Source organism: Mauremys mutica, chromosome 19, assembly GCF_020497125.1.
Source record: "Mauremys mutica isolate MM-2020 ecotype Southern chromosome 19, ASM2049712v1, whole genome shotgun sequence".
Classification (NCBI taxonomy): domain Eukaryota; kingdom Metazoa; phylum Chordata; order Testudines; family Geoemydidae; genus Mauremys; species Mauremys mutica.
The window spans coordinates 8,990,004-9,015,095 of NC_059090.1; the positions used below are offsets into that span (position 1 = coordinate 8,990,004).

The 25,092-nt window shown below is 42.5% G+C and overlaps 1 protein-coding gene and 1 long non-coding RNA gene across 4 annotated transcripts in view; one reads left to right on the forward strand and one right to left on the reverse strand.

Moving 5' to 3' along the window:
- Positions 1 to 25,092, reverse strand: part of LOC123353090 — a 70,513-nt gene that overhangs the window by 39,544 nt on the left and 5,877 nt on the right. Inside the window, exons 2-3 of the long non-coding RNA XR_006574394.1 lie at positions 2,523 to 2,624; positions 1,468 to 1,564 (exon numbers count right to left, since the gene is read on the reverse strand). This is a non-coding gene — a long non-coding RNA (uncharacterized LOC123353090). The remainder of the gene's footprint in view (positions 1 to 1,467; positions 1,565 to 2,522; positions 2,625 to 25,092) is intronic.
- Positions 359 to 25,092, forward strand: part of MYL10 (myosin light chain 10) — an 84,677-nt gene continuing 59,943 nt past the window's right edge. The window contains exon 1 of one of the 3 annotated variants that reach the window (XM_044993872.1): positions 359 to 401. In XM_044993872.1, coding sequence (XP_044849807.1) covers positions 375 to 401 — 27 coding nt within the window. In that variant the 5' untranslated portion in view covers positions 359 to 374. Of the gene's footprint in view, positions 402 to 955; positions 1,181 to 25,092 lie in introns of those variants that run through there. The other 2 variants (XM_044993874.1, XM_044993876.1) reach the window with 2 other exon arrangements.

Below are 25,092 nucleotides of genomic sequence, written 5' to 3' on the forward strand. Positions count from 1 at the left end.
AATCTTCCCTGGGGAAGGAGTATTTGTGACCTCTCGAAGACAGGGTCTATATCTAACTAGTGGTTAGAGAAAAAGATGAGGATTCAGGACTCTTGGCTTCTTTTCCCAGCTCTGCCCTGTCTCACTGTATGACCATGCAGAAGTCATTTAATTGTTCTGTGCCTCAGTTTCCCCCACCTCATTTCTAAAAGGGGGGTTGATACTTCCCTGCCTCACAATGGTTCAATGAGGCTTTTATACATTAGTGTCTACAACAGGCTTTGATCTTTTCAGGTGAAAGGTACTATTGAGGAACAAAGGGTTAATAAATAAATAATGAATAAATAGGTCACATTCACTGCTGCTGACTTGACTTCAAAAGAATTACTCTAGGGATGAATCCTGGCTCACTTTCTTCACTGGTAACTCTTGAGGGAAATATTCATAGGGGTAACATTTCAAAAAGGTGCCTAAGTCACTTGGGGGGCTGGTTGAATTTTTACCCATAAATCTCTTTAATGCAGTAGGTAGAAAACATTTGCAGCATTTTTTCCACCTGAAGACCACACGATTCTCTTGCACAGGGTTCACAGGTCTTTGCTACATCTAGAGGCATTGTTTGACATGTGGGGTTTATTGAGCACATTACAAAAATCTAGAGACTAGGGTCTCTCCACTGTCTCGTCCCAGAGAATGGCTGAATCGTTTTAATCTCTTGTTGCTGCAGCCCCTTCTTTTTCTTCTTCTATTTTATGGTGAAACAGCCTCATCTACTGAGTCTATAGCTCCTTTATGCTCCAAATTTCTTGCCTTTAAACTAACCACCTGGTTCCTCTCCCAGCTGGGACTCTTCTTTAATTAAGTCTGGCCCACCCTCCAAGTGCAGCCAGCTAACCTAATTGGCCTGTCAGGCCCACATTAACTCGGTCCTCAGTGACCCACCTGACTTCTTAGAAATTTTATTTCGTGGGTCTTGGCATGCTGAAAGCACAGCTCACTGGACAGACCTATCGGACAGCAGAATGACAGCAGGGGCAATTCGCTGCTTGCTCTCCTGTAACAGCCTGGCTCCTCGCTTATGCTTGGAATCCTGTAAACTGTAAGGCTGACCTTGTCTAGTCAGATTTCCCACCTCCACCTACTGCAAGGGGACATCCACCCCATCCAGGTTTGGAGCAAAGAAGTGTTCCTGATGGGCTAGGTAACTGAGAGTTATACATTTTTCATTATAGGGCCCTGGGGCATTAGCTTGTTCCTGGTGAGCAAAGAGTTAAATTGCACAGGTGCTCACAGGGCTGTGTATGGGGATGTGGGGTGGGGAATGCATCCAGGGAAAGGTGGGCTCTATGCCCAGAATCTCCACAATGGGGGAGTTTCTCCATATGCTTCTGGGTTATTTTACTTTCTTGTCACAAACTCTGGCTGTCAAGGAAAAGACCTTGTTGACTCAGACTAACTTTTTTCTGATGAATTATCCCACCACCTTACCATCTGGAAGGCCAAGAGTTTCTCTTATGTGAAGATTTACACAGCCAGTGCCTTGATCCTTCAATTAGGAGATGCATGTGAATTTTCTCCTAGGGACCTGTGAAACAAACCGTCCATGGGTTATATTGAAGGCAGAGATGGACCCAAACCAGAGCACTGGATTTGGAATTCCACCCTCCCCTGCTGAATGCTAGGGAAATTTGGGGTCTGGATCCAAACTTTGCAGCTGTCCCCCTTTCTCTCTAATAAGCCAAACTGGAATACTGTATCCAGAACAGAAGAACTTTGGGGGGAATCTTTTCAGATCGGATTCAAAATCCCAACGTCGTGACTCAAGGTCATCTCTAGTTAAAAGCGGGGATGTGATGGCCAAAGGATGATTGCTGATATTTCCAGTGAAATTCAGAATTTCTATGACACTATACCTAGCATACAACTTATTTGTTTCACACATGATCTGATTTGCTCTTATAGATTCATAGACTTTGAAGGTCAGAAGGGACCATCATGATCATCTAGTCTGACCTCCTGCACATTGCAGGCCACAGAACCTCACCCACCCACTCCTGAAATAGACCCCTAGACTCTGGGTGAGTTACCAAACTCCTCAAATCATAGTTTAAAGACTTCAAGAGACAGAATTCACCTCTTGAACAATCCATAACTGTCCAGACATTGCTGTGGTAGTGTTCATTGGTATGGATCTTGCAAGGATTCTGCCTCCCTGTCATTAATTATGCTAATTAGGTCTGGGGTTGACTCAGAGACTCCGTTATAATGCCATCCTGTCAGTATATGTCTTGAAGATTGGGCATGTTTATTGCAGATGTTTAGGAGATGAGGGTCCATATTTCCCCTGCCTGTGTGGGTAATATAGGGGGAATCAAAGTAACACACGAAATAAGAACAAGCAGCTGTCCTTGCTGTATTTGAAGCTTTGTGACAAAAGGATTGACATTTTCATGAGACAAGGAGCTCTCCCTGCAGCCTCGTATGGGCAAAATGATGTTCAGTTTCATACATTCTTTTCCCAAGTACAAAATGAATCAACTCACAAAAGAATAGCTCATTCCTCTGTGCTGGCACCCTGTCCGGTATGTTGATAACTTTCCAGAGCTGATGTGTGTATTAGTCACCCTTGCTGGTTCATTGCTGATCTGAAAGACAGAGGTTAAATAATTGCGAAAGCAAGGTTGATGTCATCATGGTGCCTGATTGAAGCTGGTACTTGGGAACCGTCAAGAGAGCTGTGTTTGCTTTGCTTTTGCTGAGGAAAGGGTCACACTGAGCAACGGTTCTCAACCTTTTCTCAGAAGTGCAGCCCGATGCAAAATGTCTGTGTGACTGAGTCACCTCTTCCTCCCCAAACCGCACAAAATGGACAGCACAAAGACTTGAGCTGCTGTTTGCTAGATTGGATGCGACTTCCCTTCTGCATTACTTTTGAATCATCTTTTTCTCTGCTTTCCCCCTATTCCTTAATGTGTATAGGGCCTGGGACTTTCTATGTATAGGGCTTCTGATTTTACATTTTAATTGATAAACAGTGATAATACATCCCAATTAAAAAAAAATCAGTGTTTATCCAATAAACGCCAGAAATGGTTACTTTGTATTTAAGGGCTTGTCTACATGGAGCAGTAATCATAGAAGTTTGGTCAGTTCTTCAGAAAAGGACTTGGGGATTATAGTGGATGAGAAGCTGGATATGAGTCAGCAGTGTGCCCTTGTTGCCAGGAAGGCTAACGGTATATTGGGCTGCATTAGTAGGAGCATTGCCAGCAGATCGAGGGAAGTGATTATTCCCCTCTATTCGGCACTGGTGAGGTTACATCTGGACTACTGTGTCCAGTTTTGGGCCCCCCACTACAGAAAGGATGTGGACAAATTGGAGAGAGTCCAGCGGAGGGCAACTAAAGTGATTAGGGGGTTGAGGCACATGACTTAGTATCATAGACTTTAAGGTCAGAAGGGACCATTACGATCATCTAGTCTGACCTCCTTCACAATGCAGACCACAGAATCTCACCCATTCACTCCTGTATCAAACCTGTGTCTGAGCCTTTGAAGTCCTCAAATCATGGTTTAAAGACTTCAAGGTGCAGAGAATCTTCCAGCAAGTGACCCATGCCCCACGCTGCAGAGGAAGGCGAGAAACCTCCAGGGGTTCTGCCAATCTGCCCTGGAGGAAAATTCCTTCCAAATATGGCGATCAGCTAAACCCTGAGCATGTGGACAGATTTTCCATTCCTCGGATCATCCTAGTAGTCCTTCTCTGTACCTGTTCCAGTTTGAATTTATCCTCCTTAAACATGGGAGACCAGAACTGCACACAATATTCCAGATGAGGTCTCATCAGTGCCTTGTATAACGGTACTAACACCTCCTTATTTCTAGTGGAAATACCTCGCCTGATGCATCCCAAGACCGCATTAGCTTTTTTCACGGCCATATCACATTGGCTGCTCATAGTCATCCTGTGATCAACCAGTACTCCAAGGTCCTTCTCCTCCTCTGTTACTTCCAACTGATGCCTCCCCAGCTTATAACAATAGTTCTTGTTATTAATCCCTAAATGCATGACCTTGTACTTTTCACTATTAAATTTCATCCTATTACTATTACTCCAGTTTACAAGGTCATCCAGATCTTCCTGTATGAAATCCCGGTCCTTCTCTGTATTGGCAATACCTCCCAGCTTTGTGTCATCTGCAAACTTTATTAGCACATTCCCACTTTTTGTGCCAAGGTCAGTAATAAAAAAATTAAATAAGATTGGTCCCAAAACCAATCCCTGAAGAACTTCCCTAGTAACCTCCCTCCAGCCTGACAATTCACCTTTCAATATGACCCGTTGTAGTCTCCCCTTTAACCAGTTCCTTATCCACCTTTCAGTTTTCATATTGATCCCCATCTTTTCCAATTTAGCTAATAATTACCCATGTGGAACCATATCAAATGCCTTACTGAAATTAGATCCACTGCATTTCCTTTGTCTAAAAAATCTGTTTCCTTCTCAAAGAAGGAGATCAGGTTGGTTTGGCATGATCTACCTTTTGTAAAACCATGTTGTATTTTGTCCCAATTACCATTGAACTCAATGTCCTTTACTACTTTTTCCTTCAAAATTTTTTCCAAGACCGTGCATACTACAGATGTCAAACTGACAGGCCTGTAGTTGCCCGGATCACTTTTCTTCCCTTTCTTAAAGATAGGAACTATGTTAGCAATTTTCCAGTTATACGGTACAATCCCTGAGTTTACAGATTCATTAAAAATTCTTGCTAATGGACTTGCAATTTCATGTGCCAGTTCCTTTAATATTCTTGGATGAAGATTATCTGGGCCCCCTGATTTCATCCCATTAAGCTGTTCGAGTTTGGCTTCTACCTTGGATGTGGTAATATCTACCTCCATATCCTCATTCCTATATGTCATTCTACCATTATCCCTAAGCTCCTCATTAGCCTCATTAAAGACTGAGGCAAAGTATTTGTTTAGATATTGGGCCATGCCTAGAGAGGCTGAGGGAACTGGGCTTGTTTAGTTTGCAGAAGAGAAGAGTGAGGGGGGATTTGATAGCAGCCTTCAACTACCTGAAGGCGGGTTCCAAAGAGGATGGAGCTTGGCTGTTCTCAGTGGTGGCAGATGACAGAACAAGGAGCAATGGTCTCAAGTTGCAGTGGGGGAGGTCTAGGCTGGATATTAGGAAACACTATTTCACTAGGAGGGTGGTGAAGCACTGGAATGGGTTCCCTAGGGAGGTGGTGGAATCTCCATCCTTAGAGGTTTTTAAGGCCCAGTTTGACAAAGCCCTGGCTGGGATGATTTAGCTGGGGTTGGTCCTGTCTTGAGCAAGGGGTTGGACTAGATACCTCCTGAGGTCTCTTTCAATGCAGACTACAGGGGTATGATTTCTAAAGCTCACTAACACGCTGCTTATTAATTGCTCTGTGTAGACCCTGCTGCTGTGCACTAAAGTTTGCCCAGTACTTTAACATACTGCTGTTTGAAACAGTACTACAGCATACTTAGGAACATTACAAAGCGACTACTCATTGCAGTATATACTACTGTAAAGAGTAATGTACATAATATTACAGTACAAAGAGGCCCCAAACCCTGATTTTTAATCAGCTACATAAAGCTCAAAAATTGCTAAAACTAAAACCTGAAAAAGAGAAGCCCTACCTGGGTGCCATACATATGACTATACATGTGAACTGCATGTGCCTGTTCTATGTACTCCAAGATGTATATATGTATGTGTCCAGGCCTGTTTTATGTACTATACATGTGTATTGTATAGGCCTATCTTATATATTTTATCATATGTATATGCCCTTACATATCGCATGTCTGTGCTATGCTTCCTTTGTGGACTGGAGGGGTCTTTATGCAAAGAGCACAACACAGAGAGATGCCTGGATATGAGATTAGGAGAAGGAATTGTGTGTAGCTATGTTTGTATGCCTGGTCTGTGTGTATTTAAGACTATTATGTTCCGTATACAGATGTGCCTGCTTTGTGTAGGAGTATGTTCCTATGCTGTCTAGGTTATACTCAGCTCTGGCATAAGACAGTACAATTCCAGTTTACCCTGTGCTGAATCTGGCTGTATACGTACATATACCTCTCCTTTTCCAGCTTGTACTCTCCTATGGATGCCCCTGTCTGTGTTGTGTTTGCCTGGTTTCATGTCTAACCCCTATCATCCTCACACCATATTATGGCTTCATGCTCCCCCATGGGGAGGGGTATATGGGAATTACTGATACAGAAGCAAAATTTCCATGCTGTGCATGCAGGAGGCGAGAGTTATTTGTAGCTGTAATTACTTTTCTGAGCATGCCGCACCTGGTAGGCACTGCTGTGGAAACCGCCGGTGCTCATAATTCAGACCTATACAGCACTGTGCCCTGCGCAGCCACAGCATTCCCACTGATATCAGGTGGGACGGTGCACGCAGCCTAACCTAGCGTATCCCCCTCACAGTGCTAGTTTGCCTCTTCATGCAGAGCCGGGTTCTCACAGGTCAGAGCAAAACTGGGCCACCTTGGAGTGAAAATTCTTCCATTCTAAGCTCCCAGTCTGATCCCTCTAATGAATGCAACATGCACAGTTTTTTACCCTCTTTTGATTATTTAGACTCTCAAAAGCTGCAAGTGAATTTGATTTATTGGGGATATGCAATTTAGTAGTAAAGAGTGAAGCTGTGGGGGGGTGGGGGAGGTTAGTATGAATACCTGAGAGAAAAACAGACCACCACAAAGCTGCTTCAGAGATGGAAAGACAATTGGCTGGTTGATTACTAGAGAGGAGTCCAAACCAAAGCTCTGGGTCTGAATACTGGGGAAGTTTGAACCCAGGACTCTGAACTGAGGCACAGTGTAGCTGAGAGGAAAAGCTTTGTTCTCTGATGCTTCATTTCAAAGTGGCAGAGCTTTCAAACTAAAGCAGGGAAGCTGTATCGTCAAGAAGATCCAATAGCTTCCTTACATCGCATAGTCTTGTAACATCATGACATCATGCAGCTCCTGAAGCTATTCCAAGGCCCCAGAGCAATTGCATGATTGCCTATAGGACTTGTCAGTCTGTGTGGCTAGTTTAGTTCTGGCAGAGTTTGAATTTCATTGAGTATCAGCCACACCGGGTTTAAAATTACTCCTTAGGTCTTGTATGGCACAGCCAACTTCCCCCCAGCCATTCTCTATATGTCAGGAGCTGTAAAAAGGGGTTGTTTCTAAAGCCATTATGTTGGTTCTGCACCATCCAAGGAAGCTCCTGGCACAGGGGAGAATTCTCTGGTGGCCATAGCCACTGGTTGTAAGGCCCTGTTGTACCACCAGAGTGGTGTAAAGAGGCCATAACACAATAGAGAATTGGGCCTTTAGTTTTGATCCCTAGTCTAGGTCCTCACTCCCCAGGGGTTGGGAGCTCAACAGAGGCTAGCTACTGAAAGACTCCTTCTCCAGCAGTTGACTTGGTTCAACAGTGACTCCCTTTGGTTATTTATGAGACACACCGACAGCTCCAAAGGGAGAGTCATTCAATCTTCATCTACTGCAAGGATGATTTATTGTGATGTGGGACTTCGCAGTTGCAGATGAAACTTTGGTAATAAAACTTGAAATGAAGGGAATTGCTTCTGGCTTTGCTACGGTTCCTGAATCTTTCAGCAACCCCAAAGCTGAGTCTTGAGCAGTTTCAGGGCTGAGTTTTGAGCATGCCCAGAGCTGAGTTTTAAGCCAACCTGATCAAATTGATGGCTTTAGGTCTTTTATTCCGGTTTTGATCCCTGAGCAAGTAAAAAAATCAGTGGGTACTAATCATACAAACAGAAACTGTGCAACCCTCCATGAATCAAAACCACTGCATTTGAAACCGCTCTAGCCAGGAGCGGAGAGGTTTAAAATGGGGGGAAATAAGCTGATCTTAAAAGCTCAGAGAGATGCAGAGAAACCCCTTGAGGGGGAAAGTCATCATTACATTATGTGAGTAATCTGTTGTGATTTTCTCTGATGTGAAGTAGAGTAAAAGGTGATGGGAATTTTTTTCCTTTTAATTTATTGAAGTTTTGAATGACTGTGTTTTGCCTTCACAAATTTGCTGGTAGCTGTTTTATACAAAGACAAAGCATGCACTGAACTAAAAGGAATTTCTGAGATCTGTTTTCCTGCTTCTATAGCTGTTCCTTCACCTGACCCATGCAGTGGAAGTCAAGGTTTTAGTTAATTGTATCCATGCCATTTCTGATATTAGAGACACCAAAGACATTCCCACTGGCTAGTGATGATAAAGCTGCCAAGGACTGTAGATTCATCCAGAAGTTTCTTCTAGATTGAAGTATATCCAAATTCCTCTGAATCTTTTTCTATCTAAAAACTGGCCTGGGAACCTTATGAGAAGATGTTTGCTCATGAGACTTCCAGTACTTCCTGATATGGGCTAGGTTGGAAATACCATGACTAAAGCTCCTCTCAGAGCCTTTCTGCTGTTGGGGCAGGCACTGGGGCAAAAGAGCTGGGCACTAGTTAAAAAAAATAGTTTGTTGAACTTTAGGAACTTTGAAAGTGGGTTGGTTCTATCTGAGCTGGGCTGAAAGGTCATAGCAAAGCCAGCTGTGGAAGTGACCTTTGCCTATGTGTTTATTACAAACCTGAAGCATGAGTCACATTGAATGATACCCCACCTTGATCACACTTTAGCCACATCTACCCTAATTGAATTGGCCTCATTAGCACTGACCCCCAACTTGGTCAGGCAACTCCCATCTTTTCATGTGCTGTATATTTATACCTGCCTACTGAATTTTTCACTCCATGCATCAGATGAAGTGTGTTCTAGCCCATGAAAGCTCATTCCCAAATAAATGTGTTAGTCTCTAAGGTGCCACAAGGACTCCTCATTGTTTTTACTTTAGCTGATGTGAGAACTGAGCATGCTTGGACCAAGCCCTGAATGGGCTCAAGCTAATTTCCCATGAGCCTTGGTTGAGTTGTGTTTTTGAATGCAAATCAGGTAACGCTTCAAATGTGGCCAAGTTTGTTTTGAATTTGGGGATTTTTTTTAAACCTGAAACTAAGCAGCTTTGAAGTGTGTGAACCAAAACCAAATAAAAGACTCCCAGGAAGCTATGTGAACTGAAACCATTAGGTTTCTCCCTGTACTTATTTGTTGTGTTTTTGAGTTTGGGGCAAAGGCGCAGTCCAGCTGCAACAGCAGCGCTCCTCCCTACTCTTATCCATTTTCCCTTTTTTAGGCAGGTCTCCTGAAACAGACTGGAGCTGGGATCACTGTTCCAGGTTCTGCCTGTTCCATTTCCTTAGCAGACACACAGTGCATTAGAGGTGTCTGTTGGGTATAAAGAAATGAGCTGACTGGCACTTTAGCATTCTCCCTGTGTGGGAGCATCTAAGGAGTCAGACACTTAATTATTACTAACATTCTAACTGGAGTGTATGTGTGCGTGCACTTGCTGTTTGGATCTGGATTCATAGGGAATCCATGCTGGATGTTTTCAAATCACACTCTCCCCCTCTGGGTCATGCATAGACGGAGTCCGTATCTTACTTTTGGTATCTCTTAACCTTCAGTCTCCTCCAGTTGCAGAGACCAAAACAGACTAAGCACAAGAAAAAGAGTAACAGACTATTAAGGAAACATTAACAGGAAACGAACATCTTGTTAAAGCTCTGTAGATAAGAACCACAAGAATCATTCCTTTTATGTAATGCCTGCAGTACAACGTGTTCTGTACGCCTTAGCTGGAATTCCATGCTGGCCTGCGGGGAGGGCCTTAGCTTTTAATGTGAAGCACTAGGTGTTTAAATCAAGAACATTTTTCCACAGTGTGAAATTATGTCAGGTGACTGCTGAAAGCTTGGGTTTATGATGGGCTTGCCAAAGCTGTTTCTTTGTTAGAGGCTCGCCACCTAGTGCTTAAGTCTGGAACTGCTGGTATCTTTATTTGAGCCACAGCTAAAGGACTTGAGTCAAGGGTGGGAAAGCAACTTTTTAAACGTTTGTCTCTTAACAAAAGCGGCAGTTGCATGGTATATGCAAAATGGAGGGACTCAGGACTGCTCCTGGGGGGCTAGGATTCTGATGGGCACTTTAGCTTTTGCAAAGCATCCTGTGCTGTTAGGGGACATCTACACTGCAGCAAGAAGCAGGCTTCCTGGGAGGTGGGGGCGGGGTGTTAGATATACCTGCTAGCATGCTAAAAATAGCATGTGCCGTGGCTCACACTAGCCACCTGAGTGCAAACACACCAGGACCCCCAGGGTCCATTCTCAGCTGACTAGCCCAGCACCCACCAGTGCTATCACTGGTTACACTGCTATTTTTAGCGCACTAATTGGAGCAGAACTGGCACTTAGCTCTCCACTGGAGCTGGGACACATGCTCCCAGCTGCAGTGTGGATGTTGTATCTGTGTGAAACAAACATTTTTGATGCTTTTTAAAAAAATTATCAGGCCGGATTGTCATTTATGCTAGGGCCCCTTTACACCACTCTGGCAGGGTCAGGAGCCTCAAAGTGAATGGAAGTATAATTTACACTCCTGCGGTGTAAGAGAGTTGAAGTGCAAATGAGAATCGGGTCCACAGCATGCACAGGTCTTGATACACTGATAATGGCAAGACAAGGAACACATCACAAGTCAAACTCACACCTGGATTCAACATGAAAAGATTGGCAGATTGACAGTTTTCTCTTGGGGGCGGGAGAGAATGTGTGTGTCCATTCCAGTGTATTGGGAACATTCCCCTTTGGGGCAGTTATAATAAAAACAGAAGTAAATTAAGTTTCCCATATCTGCATTCAATTTAGCATGAAGAGGAAAGCCAGTTTTTAATACGTTAACCAATAACATAGTCCTGGATTCTGCCACCATTACTCACATTATGAAGAGTACCTTACTCTGCACGTAGTCCCAATGATTGAGAGTAAAGTGCTACTCAGCCTGAGTAATGGTAGCAAAATCTGGCCCCTAGTTATTCCATTAATAGACATGTTTCTGCTTTGGCATTGGTAATCCTGTCCCTGGATACCTATGACTTCAATAATCACTTGAGCCCAAATTCTGAAAGGTGCTGAGTAGCTGCAATTCCCATTAAAATCAGGGACTGTTGAATGTGTTCAGTATCAATCTGGATTTGACCCTTCATGTTTATTTAACAAGCAATAACCTCCTTACTGAAACCTAAGAGTCATGCTGATGATCCACCCTACAGTGAACAGGATTTTAGTAATCACTTGGTATTTATTTAACAGGCAATTGTTGCCTTATGGGAAAGAATCAGTTTACTTAGTTCCAAATTGCCATGAATAGACTTTGTAATGGTTATTTAATATAGAGTAAGAGCAGGAGTGTTGTCTAGTGGTTAGAGCTGGGATTGGGAGACTAGTTCTTGAGTTCAATATCCTCCTCTGCCACTGACTTATTGTGAGTTCTGCAGCAAGTCACTTAACCTCTGTTTAGCCCCTTGTAATACTGGTATAGTACATAGGTGCTGTAAAATTTAAATATTTGAAAAGCATTCCACCCCACCCTGGTAAGGAGCTACATAAGTTATTCAATAACTCTCCTAATGACCCTAAGTAAATGAAATGTATTTAGATCTTTATATAGAGAAATACAGAGAGATTAATGTGATTTAAGCCAGCAAAACACCTCCCTAGCTAAACTGGGCTAGACTAACACCTCTGTCCACCCACATGCTTTAGCAAATGCCAGCGTTTCCCTTTGCTACAAAGTGCAAAGTCTATCTCTCTTCCAAATACATCTACTGAAGGAGCCTGAACAACTGCCCTGGTATTGATTGCACTGGCCAATTGACCAAGCATTTAGGAATATCTACAATCTAGTCTGGGCTTTGCTTTTATTTTAGTGTCAGGCTCGGACTTCCTTGTCCTGTTCCCTCTCCAGCCTGGCGTTATGAAATGTAAAGTGCTTCAGAAAGAGGACTGGGTTTGTAATTTACTTTAACTGGATTTTTTTCCACTATTGGTATGCACAGGTTATCTTTAAATGATTTACTGATGTATTGCCAAGCACTGCTAATTTAACCTCCTTGCTGCACTCTTTGCCTGTGGATTCTTCTAACAATCCCAGCAAACAATCCTTTATTGAGTGCACAGGACACTTATGCAACAAAAGCCCCAAACAGAAAGCTGGAAAGACATTGCTGTTTTGGAGATATTGTGGCCCAGTCCTGCAACGTGCTAGGTCTTATGTACAAAAGACCTCTCTTCCCACAAACCTTGATGGGAGTTAAGCGCACCCAGCACCTTGCAGGATTGCAGCACATCCTCCCACAAGGAAGGAAAAGGGGAGTCTGTTCTGGGTTGTCCCCCCCCTCCCCCCAATTGTTGAGCCACTCTGATGTGAATTTATGTGTGTAATCATCTGTGTTGTAATTGGCAGCCTGGCATATGAGTCACTAACCAAATTAACTGAAGTTTCCTTCAGGGAAAAATGTAATCAGTTATTACACTCAGATACATTGTGGCAAATTAACTCTTACCATTTTGGGGGGGATGGCAAGGTAATGGGCTGAGTATTTCCTTCTCAGAGAAACAAATGGTAATCGGGGTTGTGGAGGAAAGAGCAACAGTCTCTCTTCATTTGCAGCCAGCCATCTTGCTAACAGAACCCTTGAAAGGATCATTTGCACTTAGCCCATGCATTTGAAAGTCATAATGACCTTGCCTGAAAAATCATGACATTTTCAAAGATTATAAAATATGGATTCTTTTTATTTGCATCTGGGATCTAAGCCTTCAGGGTTCCCACTTTCAAGCTTATGTTTGGAGGCTAGAAACTTTCCTTTTAAAAATGAAAGCTGAAATTCTCACATAATCACATGACTCTAGGCGCTGGAGCTTTAAGAAAAACAAATATTGTAGGGCTTGGCAACATTAGCCATTTAATTGCAACCCTGCATTTTTTCCCTCCTCTGCTCTTCTCGCTTAGGTGTAGGGGGCCTAATTCAGCCCTCTTCTTCAACAGGAGAGGAAAGATGGTCCAGTGGTTTGGCTGCTAACTGCAGACTTGGATTCAACTCTCCTCTCTACCACAGACTCTGTGTGATCTTGGATAAGTCACAATCTCTCTGTGCCTTAGTTTTCCATCTGTAACATGGGGGTTATAGCATGGCCTTGCCTCACACGGGGCAGGGTTGTGAGGATAAATTGCTCAGATACTATGGGGGTGAGCACCCAGAGGAGTATCTTAGGTAGGCAGATAGTATGTGAAGGGCACAGACGATGGTCATAGGAGTCTCACGTCCCAAAATTTTCAATAGTCAGGATGGGTGGAAGGAATCCATCCTCCTATAATAAGCCAACAAGGCCCATGCAGCATTTAAGCTCTCAGAGCCCGTAGGCATGGTGTTGCCCTTTACATAGGAGTGAATTGCAGCCGCTCAACTGATAGCTCCCCATCTTCAGAGCGAGTGTGTCCCCGGCTCTGGATGTCAGTATTAAGTACCAACAGTGCACTTGCTGCTGTTCAGCACACAGAGGATGATGTGCAGGGTCTGCTTGGAGGAAGTTACTCTAATGGACAAAATATAGAATTGAAACCAAAGCACTTGTTAAGCAGAGAAAAGACAAACTGCAGAACTCATGGCCCATTCCTGCACTCACTAAAGTCCATCAGCTGGCACCTTGCAACTTAAAGGTATATGTTACGGCAGCCTTTTATTTTAACCTTCAAAGTCCTTCCAAAAAGGACTCTAAAAAAACATTTTTCCCTTTGATTCTCCTTCGATAAATATCGTACAAGCTGCTTTAATAACCTTGTGGTATTGATTATTTTTATGGTTCTTTGACTTTTAACTATGTTAATATTTTCCTTTTTCCTTTAAAAACTAGATCCATCCATTGCCCTGATTGGAAGAATGCAAAATTCAATTTATCTCACAGAGCACCTAAAACTAATTCAGGCAGAAAGGGGGTGGTGGTGGTGGTGGTGAGATTTAGAACCTGACTGCAAAGTTTAGACTGGAGTCATTTGTCATTTTGCTTCACGGAGTCGAGCAGTGATGGTTTTATAGTGTGAGGCTTTGGAGCGATAGAGCTGCATGTGATTTCATACTGCTGTGTCAGGACTTCCTTTCCCAGGCCTTCATAAACTTCTCATGTGAATTCACTTCTGCTCAAGTCAGTGCAGGAGGGAGTTGGTGGGACACAATCCTGTTTCCCTTCACGTTTAGGGTGGGATGGAGTCAAGGGCTATGCACCACCAAAGTCCTGTTAACAGCTTTAACTGTAAACAAACATGCATCTAACAAGCTGACACAACATCACTGTTGTCTAAATCAATTTTACAGCAAAGTAACCGAAATGTTACTGTGAGGCGATAGAGGTGGAAACATTTTGTGAGCTCAGGACTAAACTAATCGCTGGATGTCATGTCAGTGAAGTAACAACAGGAATGAATTCCTGTGTGACACATGATGGGCTGTCCCTTTGAGGGAGTTGGGTGTAGCCTCTGCTATAGTTGGTAGAAATTTTCCAAAGGAATGTTTTGTTTTGTTTTGTTTTTGGTTGGAAGATTGTTTTGTAGAAATCTGCTGGAACATGTTGATTTTGACAAAATTTTGTTGAAAAAAAACGTGTAAAATACCCAGTGTTTGACCTTACTGGAATGGAACATTGTGATTTTTGGTTGGTTGTTTTTTAAATGACTTTTTGTTTTGAAATTTGCTATGCTATATTAATGTAGAATATTAAACAAAGTCAGCAACAGAAGAACCGCTTAGGGAAATGACCTGGAAGGAGGCTTGTGACAGCAGCTCGGTGGAAGACCTGGTTGGGATATCTGCTATGCAGGTAGCAGCAGAAGCCCTTGCAGGCAGAGAGGCCTTGGAAGGAGTTAGGGGGCAGGAGCTGATTTAGTTGATGTCGAACTGTGTTTGAACAATAAATGCATCCCTGGGAAAAGGGAAGGAAATACTGATATTGGCGGAAGCTTTGTTAGTGCACCTGGCTTTTTAAAATGTATTTTTTTGCCCACTTTTATCCTTCGCTTAAACATAGGCCATTAGCTGCCTGATTAGTAATAAATACATAAAATGGTGGTGCTATTGCCTACGTCTTAGACTTCCTTGTGATGTTTCAGTCCATATTCTTTATGAAAATATGCTTATGATATGAATGACATAACTGATGTACTTTATGCAAGATGGATCTTGTAAGATATCATTGGAAAGGTTATAATTTACTGAATGTGATTTTCCAAAGTGTATGCCTGTATCGTTTCTGTATCTGAAGTTAGGGATATTGACTATGTATCTGTATTTCAACTATGCTACTTTGGGTGACGCCCACTGCTACCACTTCAGGTACAACAATGGAAAAGCCAGACAGGGCAGATGGCCCATCAGCGAGGACAATGGACTGTGAAAAGGCGTGGCCTTCCTGCAGACTGCTCCATACTGCCACTGACTCATGGATGTTGTGATACTACAGAGTCAGGTGGGCTTGTCACCTGATACTAGGGCTTGTCTACACTGGCACTTTACAGCGCTGCAACTTTCTCGCTCGGGGTGTGAAAAAACTCCCCCCTGAGCTCTGCAAGTGTCAGGGCTGTAACGTGCCCGTATAGACAGTGCACCAGCCCTGGAAGCCGTGCTCCCCGTGCTGGTAGCTATGCCCCTCGTGGAAGTGGGTTTTCTAGAGAGCTCTCTCCCCGTGTTCCGCTGCGACTACACAAGCCAGGTTAAAGCGCTGCCACGGCAGCGCTTTAACATTGCCAGTGAAGACGTGCCCTAAACGTTACCTTGGACTTCTTGTAACTTTCCACTGGAAAGGAAGGGCGGTCACGTTTGGGAAACAAAGGATTCCCACCTTATGTAAATCCTATTGAAGGGTGGGGAGGAAGGCAAACAGGCAGGGCCGCCCAGAGGATTCAGGGGGCCTGGGGCAAAGCAGTTTCGGGGGTCCCTTCCATAAAAAAAAGTTGCAATACTATAGAATACGATATTCTCGTGGGGGCCCCTGTGGGACCCGGGGCCAGGGGCAAATTGCCCCACTTGCCCCCCCCTCTGGGCAGCCCTGCAAACAGGATTCCCCTGCACCATGGCCTGTCTGTCCAAGATGACAGACTGCTAAAGCCACCTGAAGGGAAGGCAAGGGGCGAGTCCAGACTGAGACAGGGGTCCAGTCTGAAAGGGAATAGAACTGGAAATCTGAACCACAGAATCTTTGCAATCTGCCTAGAATAACATTTAGGGTGAGAATTTACATTTTTTAGCCTGTTTCTTAAGTATATTGAGCTTAGCTTGCATATTTTGCTTTATTTGGACAGTAATCTGCTTTGTTGTCTGTCTCTCATAGCCACTTAAAATTCACCTTTTGTAGTTAATAAATTTATTTCTTGTTTAGAATATCCAGTTTATGCAATTTCTAACCGGGGATCGGGGTGGGGTGGAGTTGTGCATATCTCCCACCACATTGATGGAGGGGGCAAATTTCATAAAACCTTTGAGTTTGTGCCCCTTAAAGGGAGTGGGCACCAGAGTGTTGGGGCGAGCCCCTAAGGCTGAATCTTCCCAGAGCGGATCGCTGTCTCTCTGTGCAGCTGGGTGTGTCCCTGCCTGTGCACTTGGCTGGAATTGGCTCGGGAGCCTAGCCCAGGAAGGCCGGGTAAAGGGGACCCAGGCTGGCAGAATAGGCTGACTTAGTGGCACCCCAGCACATCAGGTGACACCCCAAAAGGCCCAAGCCTGTCACATTCCTATCTCTCTTCCAGGAAGCCCCTCCTACCTCTCTACTATCCAGCTGTGGTAATGAGTTAGCAAAACACACTTAGTTGCCATAGTGTGGACATACCTACAGTGACACAGCTATGCTACCATAAGGTATGTATGCACAACCCATAGAGTAGATGCAGCTGATGCTGATGGAAGGGGTTTTTTCCAGGGACCACTACCTTTGCGAGCAACAGTAACTTTGTCAAAGAAAGCATTTGTCTGTCGACAGAGCTGGGTCTACACTAGGGGTTAGGTTGGCATACCTGTGTTGGTAAGGCATGACCACTGTATCTATGTCAACCGAATTTATGTCTAGACCAAGTCTTAGTCCTTTCCCAGCAGCACTGCTCCATACTGATAACGTGGAGTGTTTCGGGCAAAGAATGTCAGCTTGTCACACACCCCAAGGGCTGAAATATGCTCCCTTAAAATGTTTGTTTGGGCAGTACTGAATAACAAAAACCATAAGTCTGTTTGTGGATCATTCCTGAATAGAACAACAGGCCAGGATGGTTTTGTGGTTGATGTCCTAGCCTGGGACTCGAGAAATCTGTTCAACTCCTAACTCTGCAGCAGGCTCCCTGCAAGACACATGGGACCCAATTCTCTATTGCCCTTCACCGTATGTAGTTATTTACTGCTGTGCAAAATGCTACCATTCTGCACAGCCATAAATGACTATAAAAGCTGGACTTTTCCATTGCCCTGCACATTGTAATCTCCCTGTGCCTCAGTTTCCCAGGTGTGAAATGGGGGTAATGATGCTGTACTTTCTTCCACCTTTGTTTGGTCATCTCTTTGGAGTTGTAGCACTGATGTAGGGACTGTCTCTCACTAGATGCACATACAGGCCAAGCACCAGGGATACCTGGTGAGATTCTATTGGTATCCATTGGTAAAGCCACTGGAATTTTGTATTCCATCTATGCAGTTCACCTGTAGGTGTAGATCTTATTATATTTCTGTTTAATTATGGACGTCTTGGAAATAGCCAGTGTCTTTTGTGTTTACTTGCTGGGCAGGCTGTGAATCAGTACATCCTCCAAGCATTCAGTGCTTCTTCAACTTAAGTTATGGTTCGGTATAAATAATATATGCGGCCAGTCAATGCTTGGGAAACTACATTCCTTCTGAAATATTTATGGCGTTGACTGCCTACTTATTACCCCATCAATTTCAAGACCAGGACTCTAGGAGTTAAGGCAGTGTTGCCTTCAAAACATTGGCTAGAGGTTTGGAGGTGCAGACTTGCTCTCTCAGAGATTCAGGAAAGCTGCCATTTTATCTATTGATTTTGCAAGGTTTTTAAAATGGATTTTGTGCTGTTGAAAGATGTTGCATAGACTGGGTAGGAGACTGAAATCCTGTTTAGCTGCACAGTACTGGTACAGCATAGGCAGCAGATGTAGGGCAGGTTTGTTCTACATTTGACCTAACCAAATGAACTATCTCCAGGATGGAGTAGGGAGGAGAAAGTTATTCTACATGGCCTATTCAGTCGTGGTACTTTCTGCTGAGCCGGCTAATGAGAATAAGAAACTATATGTAGCAAGTAATTTATTCAGTACATTTACCTCTTTTATTTGGGATTTTCACCAAAGTTATCAGAATGTTTTCTTTAAGCATATTTTCACTTATGAATTGCTGTGGCTATTCATTCATGGTGAAATTAGTCCCAATGTAGAAGCCCAACATTAGAAATATACATCCCTTAAATTGAAGTTGAATTTAAGACACACAGGCCTTGTGCTCTATACCTGGTCAAATTTCAGTCTCAGGATTTGCTGTTTGCAGTGCATGATTGGTCCCTGATTGGATTACAGAAACCTTCTAAAAAGGAAGGGATTCCAGAATTGCAGACAGATTTCACATGTTGGGTGCTGAGCTCTTTCAAAAAACTGCCTATAAGTGTTGCCAGGGGGCCTGATGGGTACTGAGCACTTTGGAGAATCTGGCCCTTATTTAGGTGCCAAAGAGAGCTGAACCATTTTGAAAATCTGGCCCCAGTTGGGTCCTGAGCACTTTAATTGTGGCCCTAAGTCTTTTGAAAAACTGGTCCAATCTGCCCTTTTAAAATTAATTTTAAACATTAGCAAATAGTAATGGACAGTTTGCTTTTGCCCAGCTCTGTCCTCTATAAACCGGACTGACACCCCGATCTCATTTTGCACAGGCCAACGAACAGCCATCACTGTCACTGTCTAGCCAGGTGACCTATGACTAGATGACCCAGAAGTGAAAGGATGTCAGTCCTTTGAATCATCAGTCGAAATGGGATACTGTCATGTCAAGATAGCCATTAGCCATCACAACAGAAGCTTTCATTGTCCATACCGAAAACTTCTTAAGTAAAATAAAAGAAGTCTGTTGTCAGTTCTGAACATTATATTCCATTTGGTTTTAAATAAGAACATAAGAAAATGGCCATACTGGGTCAGACCAAAGGTCCACTCAGCCCAATATCCTGTCTGCCAATAGTGGCCAATGCCAGGTGCCCCAGAGGGAGTGAACCTAACAGGTAATGATCAAGTGATCTCTCTCCTGCCATCCCTCTCCACCTTCTGACAAACAGAGGCTAGGGACACCATTCCTTACCCATCCTGGCTAATAGCCATTAACGGACTTAACCTCCATGAATTTATCTAGTTCTCTCTTAAACCCTGTTATAGTCCTAGTCTTCACAACCTCCTCAGGCAAGGAGTTCCACAGGTTGACTATGTGCTGTGTGAAGAAGAATTTCCTCTTATTTGTTTTAAACCTGCTGCCCATTAATTTCATTTGGTGCCCCCTAGTTCTTATATTATGGGAACAAGTAAATAACTTTTCCTTATTCACACCACTCATGATTTTATATACCTCTGTCATATCCCCCTTTAGTCTCCCCTTTTCCAAGCTGAAAAGTCCTAGCATCTTTAATCTCTCCTCATATGGGACCCGTTCCAAACCCTTTCTCTGAAGGTTGACCTTCTCTGAACCTTTTCTAATGCCAGCATATCTTTTTTGAGATGAGGAGACCACATCTGTATGCAGTATTCAAGATGTGGGCGTACCATGGATTTGTATAAAGGCAATAAGATATTCTCCATTTTATTCACTATCCCTTTTTTAATGATTCCTAACATCCTGTTTGCTTTTTGACGGACGCGCCCGCTGCACACTGTGTCGATGTCTTTAGAGAACTATCCACGATGACTCCAAGATCTCTTTCCTGATTAGTTGTAGCTAAATTAGCCCCCATCATATTGTCTGTATAGTTGGGGTTATTTTTTCCAATATGCATTACTTTACATTTATCCACATTAAATTTCATTTGCCATTTTGTTGCCCAATTTAGTTTTGTGAGATCTTTTTGAAGTTCTTCACAGTTTGCTTTGGTCTTAACTATCTTGAGCAGCTTAGTATCATCTGCAAATTTTGCCACCTCAATGTTTACACCTTTCTCCAGATCATTTATGAATAAGTTGAATAGGATTGGTCCTAGGACTGACCCTTTGTAAGAGCCTTTGGTGAGGGACCTTGTCAAAGGCTTTCGGGAAATCTAAGTACACTATGTCCACTGGATCCCCCTTGTCCACATGTTGACCCCTTCAGAGAACTCTAGTAAGACATGATTTCCCTTTACAGAAACCATGTTGACTTTTGCCCAACAATTTATGTTCTTTTATGTGTCTGACAATTTTATTCTGTACTATTGTTTCAACTAATTTGCCCAGTACTGACATTAGATTTACCAGTCTGTAATTGCCGGGATAACCTCTAGAGCCCTTTTTAAATATTGGCATTACATTAGCTAACTTCCAGTCATTGGGTACAGAAGCTGATTTAAAAGACAGGTTACAAACCATAGTTAATAGTTCCGCAATTTCACATTTGAGTTCTTTCAGAACTCTTGGGTGAATGCCATCGGGTCCTTGTGACTTGTTACTGTTAAGTTTATAAATTAATTCCAAAACTTCCTCTAATGACACTTCAATCTGTGACAATTCCTCAGATGTGTCACCTGTAAAGGACGGTTCAGGTTTGGGAATCTCCCTAACATCCTCAGCCGTGAAGACTGAAGCAAAGAATTCATTTAGTTTCTCCGCAATGACTTTATCATCTTTAAACGCTCCTTTTGTATCTCGATTGTCCAGGGGCCCCACTGGTTGTTTAGCAGGCTTCCTGCTTCTGATGTACTTAAACATTTTATTACCTTTTGAGTTTTTGGTTAGCTGTTCTTCAAACTCCTTTTTGGCTTTTCTTATTACATTTTTACACTTAATTTGGCAGTGTTTATGTTCCTTTCTATTTACTGCACTAGGATTTGACTTCCACTTTTTAAAAGATGCCTTTTTATCTCTCACTGCTTCTTAGTTCTTTTACATGGTTGTTAAGCCACGATGGCTCTTTTTTAGTTCTTTTACAGTGTTTTGTAATTTGGGGTATACATTTATGTTCTTATAGACTAGTATTTTTTCTGACCCCCAAATCAAATCAACAAATTGTCCAAGTGCTTCAGCAGGACTGCGTCTCCCATGATGCACTGCAGTCTGAGTCACCATGGGTCTCCCATGATGCACTGTGGTGGTTCAGCCACACTGAGAAACTATGGATGATGTAGTCTGGCAGGTGATGGGGGTAGGCACAAGGGAGCCAGCACAACAACTCCAATGATGCACAGTGTTGGCTCAGAGGGATGCCAAGATGAATGTTGGCCCAAAAGAAAATAGTTTTAGATTTTCCTGATGGAGAATTCCAAAATCTTTTCCCACAAAATTTTACCTTTTGATTAAACCCCATTTTCTGATGGTAAAAAAAGTTTCATTCAAAAAATTTTTTAACCAGCCCTAACAATGTGGATAACAAACTCATGCCAGTAAAGCCTTTATACCACATCATCACATATTCTCGGTCTACATGTACATTCACATAAATATTCAATAGTTACATTGATTTTTATTTTTATATATGTATAATTTTATGCCATTATCTCACTTGTTTTTTCCACTGCTAATGGCTTCAGTACAAGACTCTTGGTACATGTTCAGCTAACAAATAGTGATAAATAAGATATGCTGATGTAGAGATTATTATACATAAATCATTGAAAAATGCTCTTTTTGGAGACGGGAATCACAAAAGGAGTCGTTGACCTGAATAAGAGTCGCTCAGCTATCCTCCAGAGGATTGCCATTTCTGATACATGTTAGCACTCGCTAACAATTGTAATTTATTAATCTTGTTCCTTCTCTTTTTGTCTTCTACTTTCATATTTATTCTTTATTGTAATCAAGAGTAGTATTGTCTTATAGGGGTCTAACCAGGACCCTTTAAGAGTAATCTTATGAGCATTAATCACCAGTAAAAATTATTTTAAGGGCAAAACAAAAAACCCCATAGGCCACTAACACAAAATAGATGGAGACAGCCTGTTACTTTGCATTATTAAATTTTAATTATTTTAAAGGGAAGGGTAATGTTTGCATCCTTTGTGCTTATCTTAGGATAACCGTTGATAATCCTCTCAGACACATCAGCAATAACATGATCTTTAAAAACAGTAGTACTGGGGGGCCAGTTCCTCAGCTTGTGCAAACTGGCATAGCTCCATTGATGTAAATGAAATCTCTTGATATAAGCCAAGGATCTGGCCCAATAACAATAAGCTGTGCACGTGAACAGAATTGTATGGTATAGTTCTGCCATTCATATTAGGAAGTTTCTAATGTGCATGTAGGAGAATATGACTTTGCAGATAAACAGACCTACCCTTCCTTCTAGAATAGACTGAGTCAACATTACATCCACATGTGATGTAGCATGGGGGACTGGTCATTCTGCCCATGAGGTAAGGTTTCATTTTATTTTTCTTTATGAGTAATGGTAAAACACCTTGTCTTTCTCTAGCACCTTTCAGCTGAGAATCTCATAACAGTTTGCTAACATTAATGAATTATTATTCACACAGATATGTACAATGAGTCATAGAATATCAGGGTTGGAGAGGATCTCAGGAGGTCATCTAGGCTAACCCCCTGCTTAAAGCAGGACCAATCCCCAGTTCCCTAAATGGCCCTCAAGGATTGAATTCACAACCCTGGGTTTGGCAGGCCAATGCTCAAACCACTGAGCTATCCCTCTCCCCTGAAGGAGTTGAGGACCAGATTTTAAAAAAGAACTCAACTCCCATTTAGACACCAAAGTAATCTGGCAGATTTTGAAAAGAACTCAGTTTTCCAATGGGGCATGTTGGTTGCTGATCACTTTTTAAAAAAACACCTTCACCTAAGTGTCAAAATGGGAGCTGAGCCCTTCAGCAAATCTAGCCCAGTTGGGTGTACTGAGCCCTTGCAAGTCTGGTCCTAAGTGACTTGCTCAAAGCCAAGAGCCCTGACTCCCAATCTGCTCTAAACATCACAGGTGAAATCCTAGCCCCATTGAAATCTACAGCAAAACTCTCATTGATTTCAACATTTCTGGGATTTCACCCCACATTCCACACCATTTTCTCGTTCTGATGGCAAAACTTTCAGCCTCATCTTCCAGAACTGATAGCTTTGTGAAAAGTGTAGAACATTAAGGGATGACTCATTCCCAAACCTTCCCCCGCCTTCTCTTTCTCCTTCCTTTCAGTATTCTGTGTTAGTATTTATTCTGCGCTGTATATAGTGTGAAGGACTGACTTTATACCCTGTTTGCTTTAGGCCATACCATCTTCACTTGCATGCACTCAGCACATTACTTTCAATAATTAAAAATAGAAAGAACCCATCATTATTTTTATATCAAACAATAACTTTACAAAAGGGTTAGGCTGAATTGATGGATAAACCAGTTCTCCAGTAGGCAGGTTAGTTACCATAGCAAAGAGACCACCTGATTCTAGTTGTATGAAGGCATCTGTCTTGTTCTATCCCCATCAGATTATCTCAGAGGTTAGGAATGTAAAGATATGAAATTATGAGCTAAGTGACAACAGCACATAGAAGCTAAAATGGCAGATGACTGATTTTTTTGCAATGTGGCTTAGAGCCATATCTGTTGAAGAGCTGTTTTACAGCTAAAGGTGACTATTTTATTATTATTACTTTATTTAAACAGCCAGAGCCCCTAGTACACTAGTGGGTGCTATAGAAAGCCCTAAGTTAGATAGATATTGTACCTATGATATCTGACCAACAGACTGGGGACTCAATGCTGCAAAAAGACTGAGCACCAAGGAAGTCAATGAGGTTACTCACATCTTTCCAATCCATAGGTCTTCTCATTTCAAGGAGGTTAAAGAGCTGCTGTTCTTGGCAGGGAATTGCAAAAAACCCTTTCTTCATTTAAATAGTACATTCAGCTGTAACCTGCACTGAGTGCAGTTCTGAAATATTCTTTATTTAGAAGATGTTTTCTTAATTACTTATTGAGCACTTTGAGCATCCTATGTTCCTAAACCTTCTGCTTTGAACCAAACACAAAATTAATCTCTTAAATACACGAGCCAATGCCACAAGAAACGGGCCTGCAGAAAAAGACTATAGAATTATAATCCATAGATCCATTCCAAAGAGCCTTTAACTATCAGTGGTGGGTTCTAAAGAATTCTGTCCTTATTGGACAGATAAAGGAACTCTGTAGAAGGCTTTATTACCATTATAAACTTCTAATAGCTGAAGGCAATGCTATATAGTACATAGAGCATGTGATTAGGACTCAGCACATCTGAGTACTAGTTCCACCTCTGCCACTGGCCTGCTGGGTAACCCTGGGCAAATCATTTCACTCTCTGTGCCTCAGTTTCCTGATCTGTAAAAAAAAAAAAGTTTCCCCATCTTTTGTATAGCTCTTTGAGATCTATGGATGAAATGCCCCAAGAGATAGCTGTTGTTACTATTATTATTATTAATAATAAGTAATAGGGAAAATATATTTTTAAAGTTGGAAGCAATTTCTCTCCTCCATGCCATTTACTTTCAGATGTTTTCTGGGGCTTCTCAGGGCTGGTCTGGACTGAAAAGTTAGGTTGAACTAGCTGTGTTGCCCAGGGGTGTGAAAAATCCACACCTCTGATCGTCGTAGTTAAACTGACCTAACCACCAACGTAGACAGCACTAAGTCAGTGGAAGAATTCTTCCATCAGCCTAGCTACCACCACTCAGAGAGGTGAATTAATTACAGTGATGGGAGAACACCTCCTGACGCTGTAGTGAGTGACTACACTGAAACACTACAGTCGTCTGTGCCATTGTAGTGTTCTAAGTATGAAAGTGGTGATAGTCGCTAACAATAGTGCGGCTCATCCCTCTACTTCTACCTGAACTGGATATCATCATCAGGACTTTTACCCCGAAGCCCCAATCCCCTTGTAAAAGGCACTATGGAAACACATCACA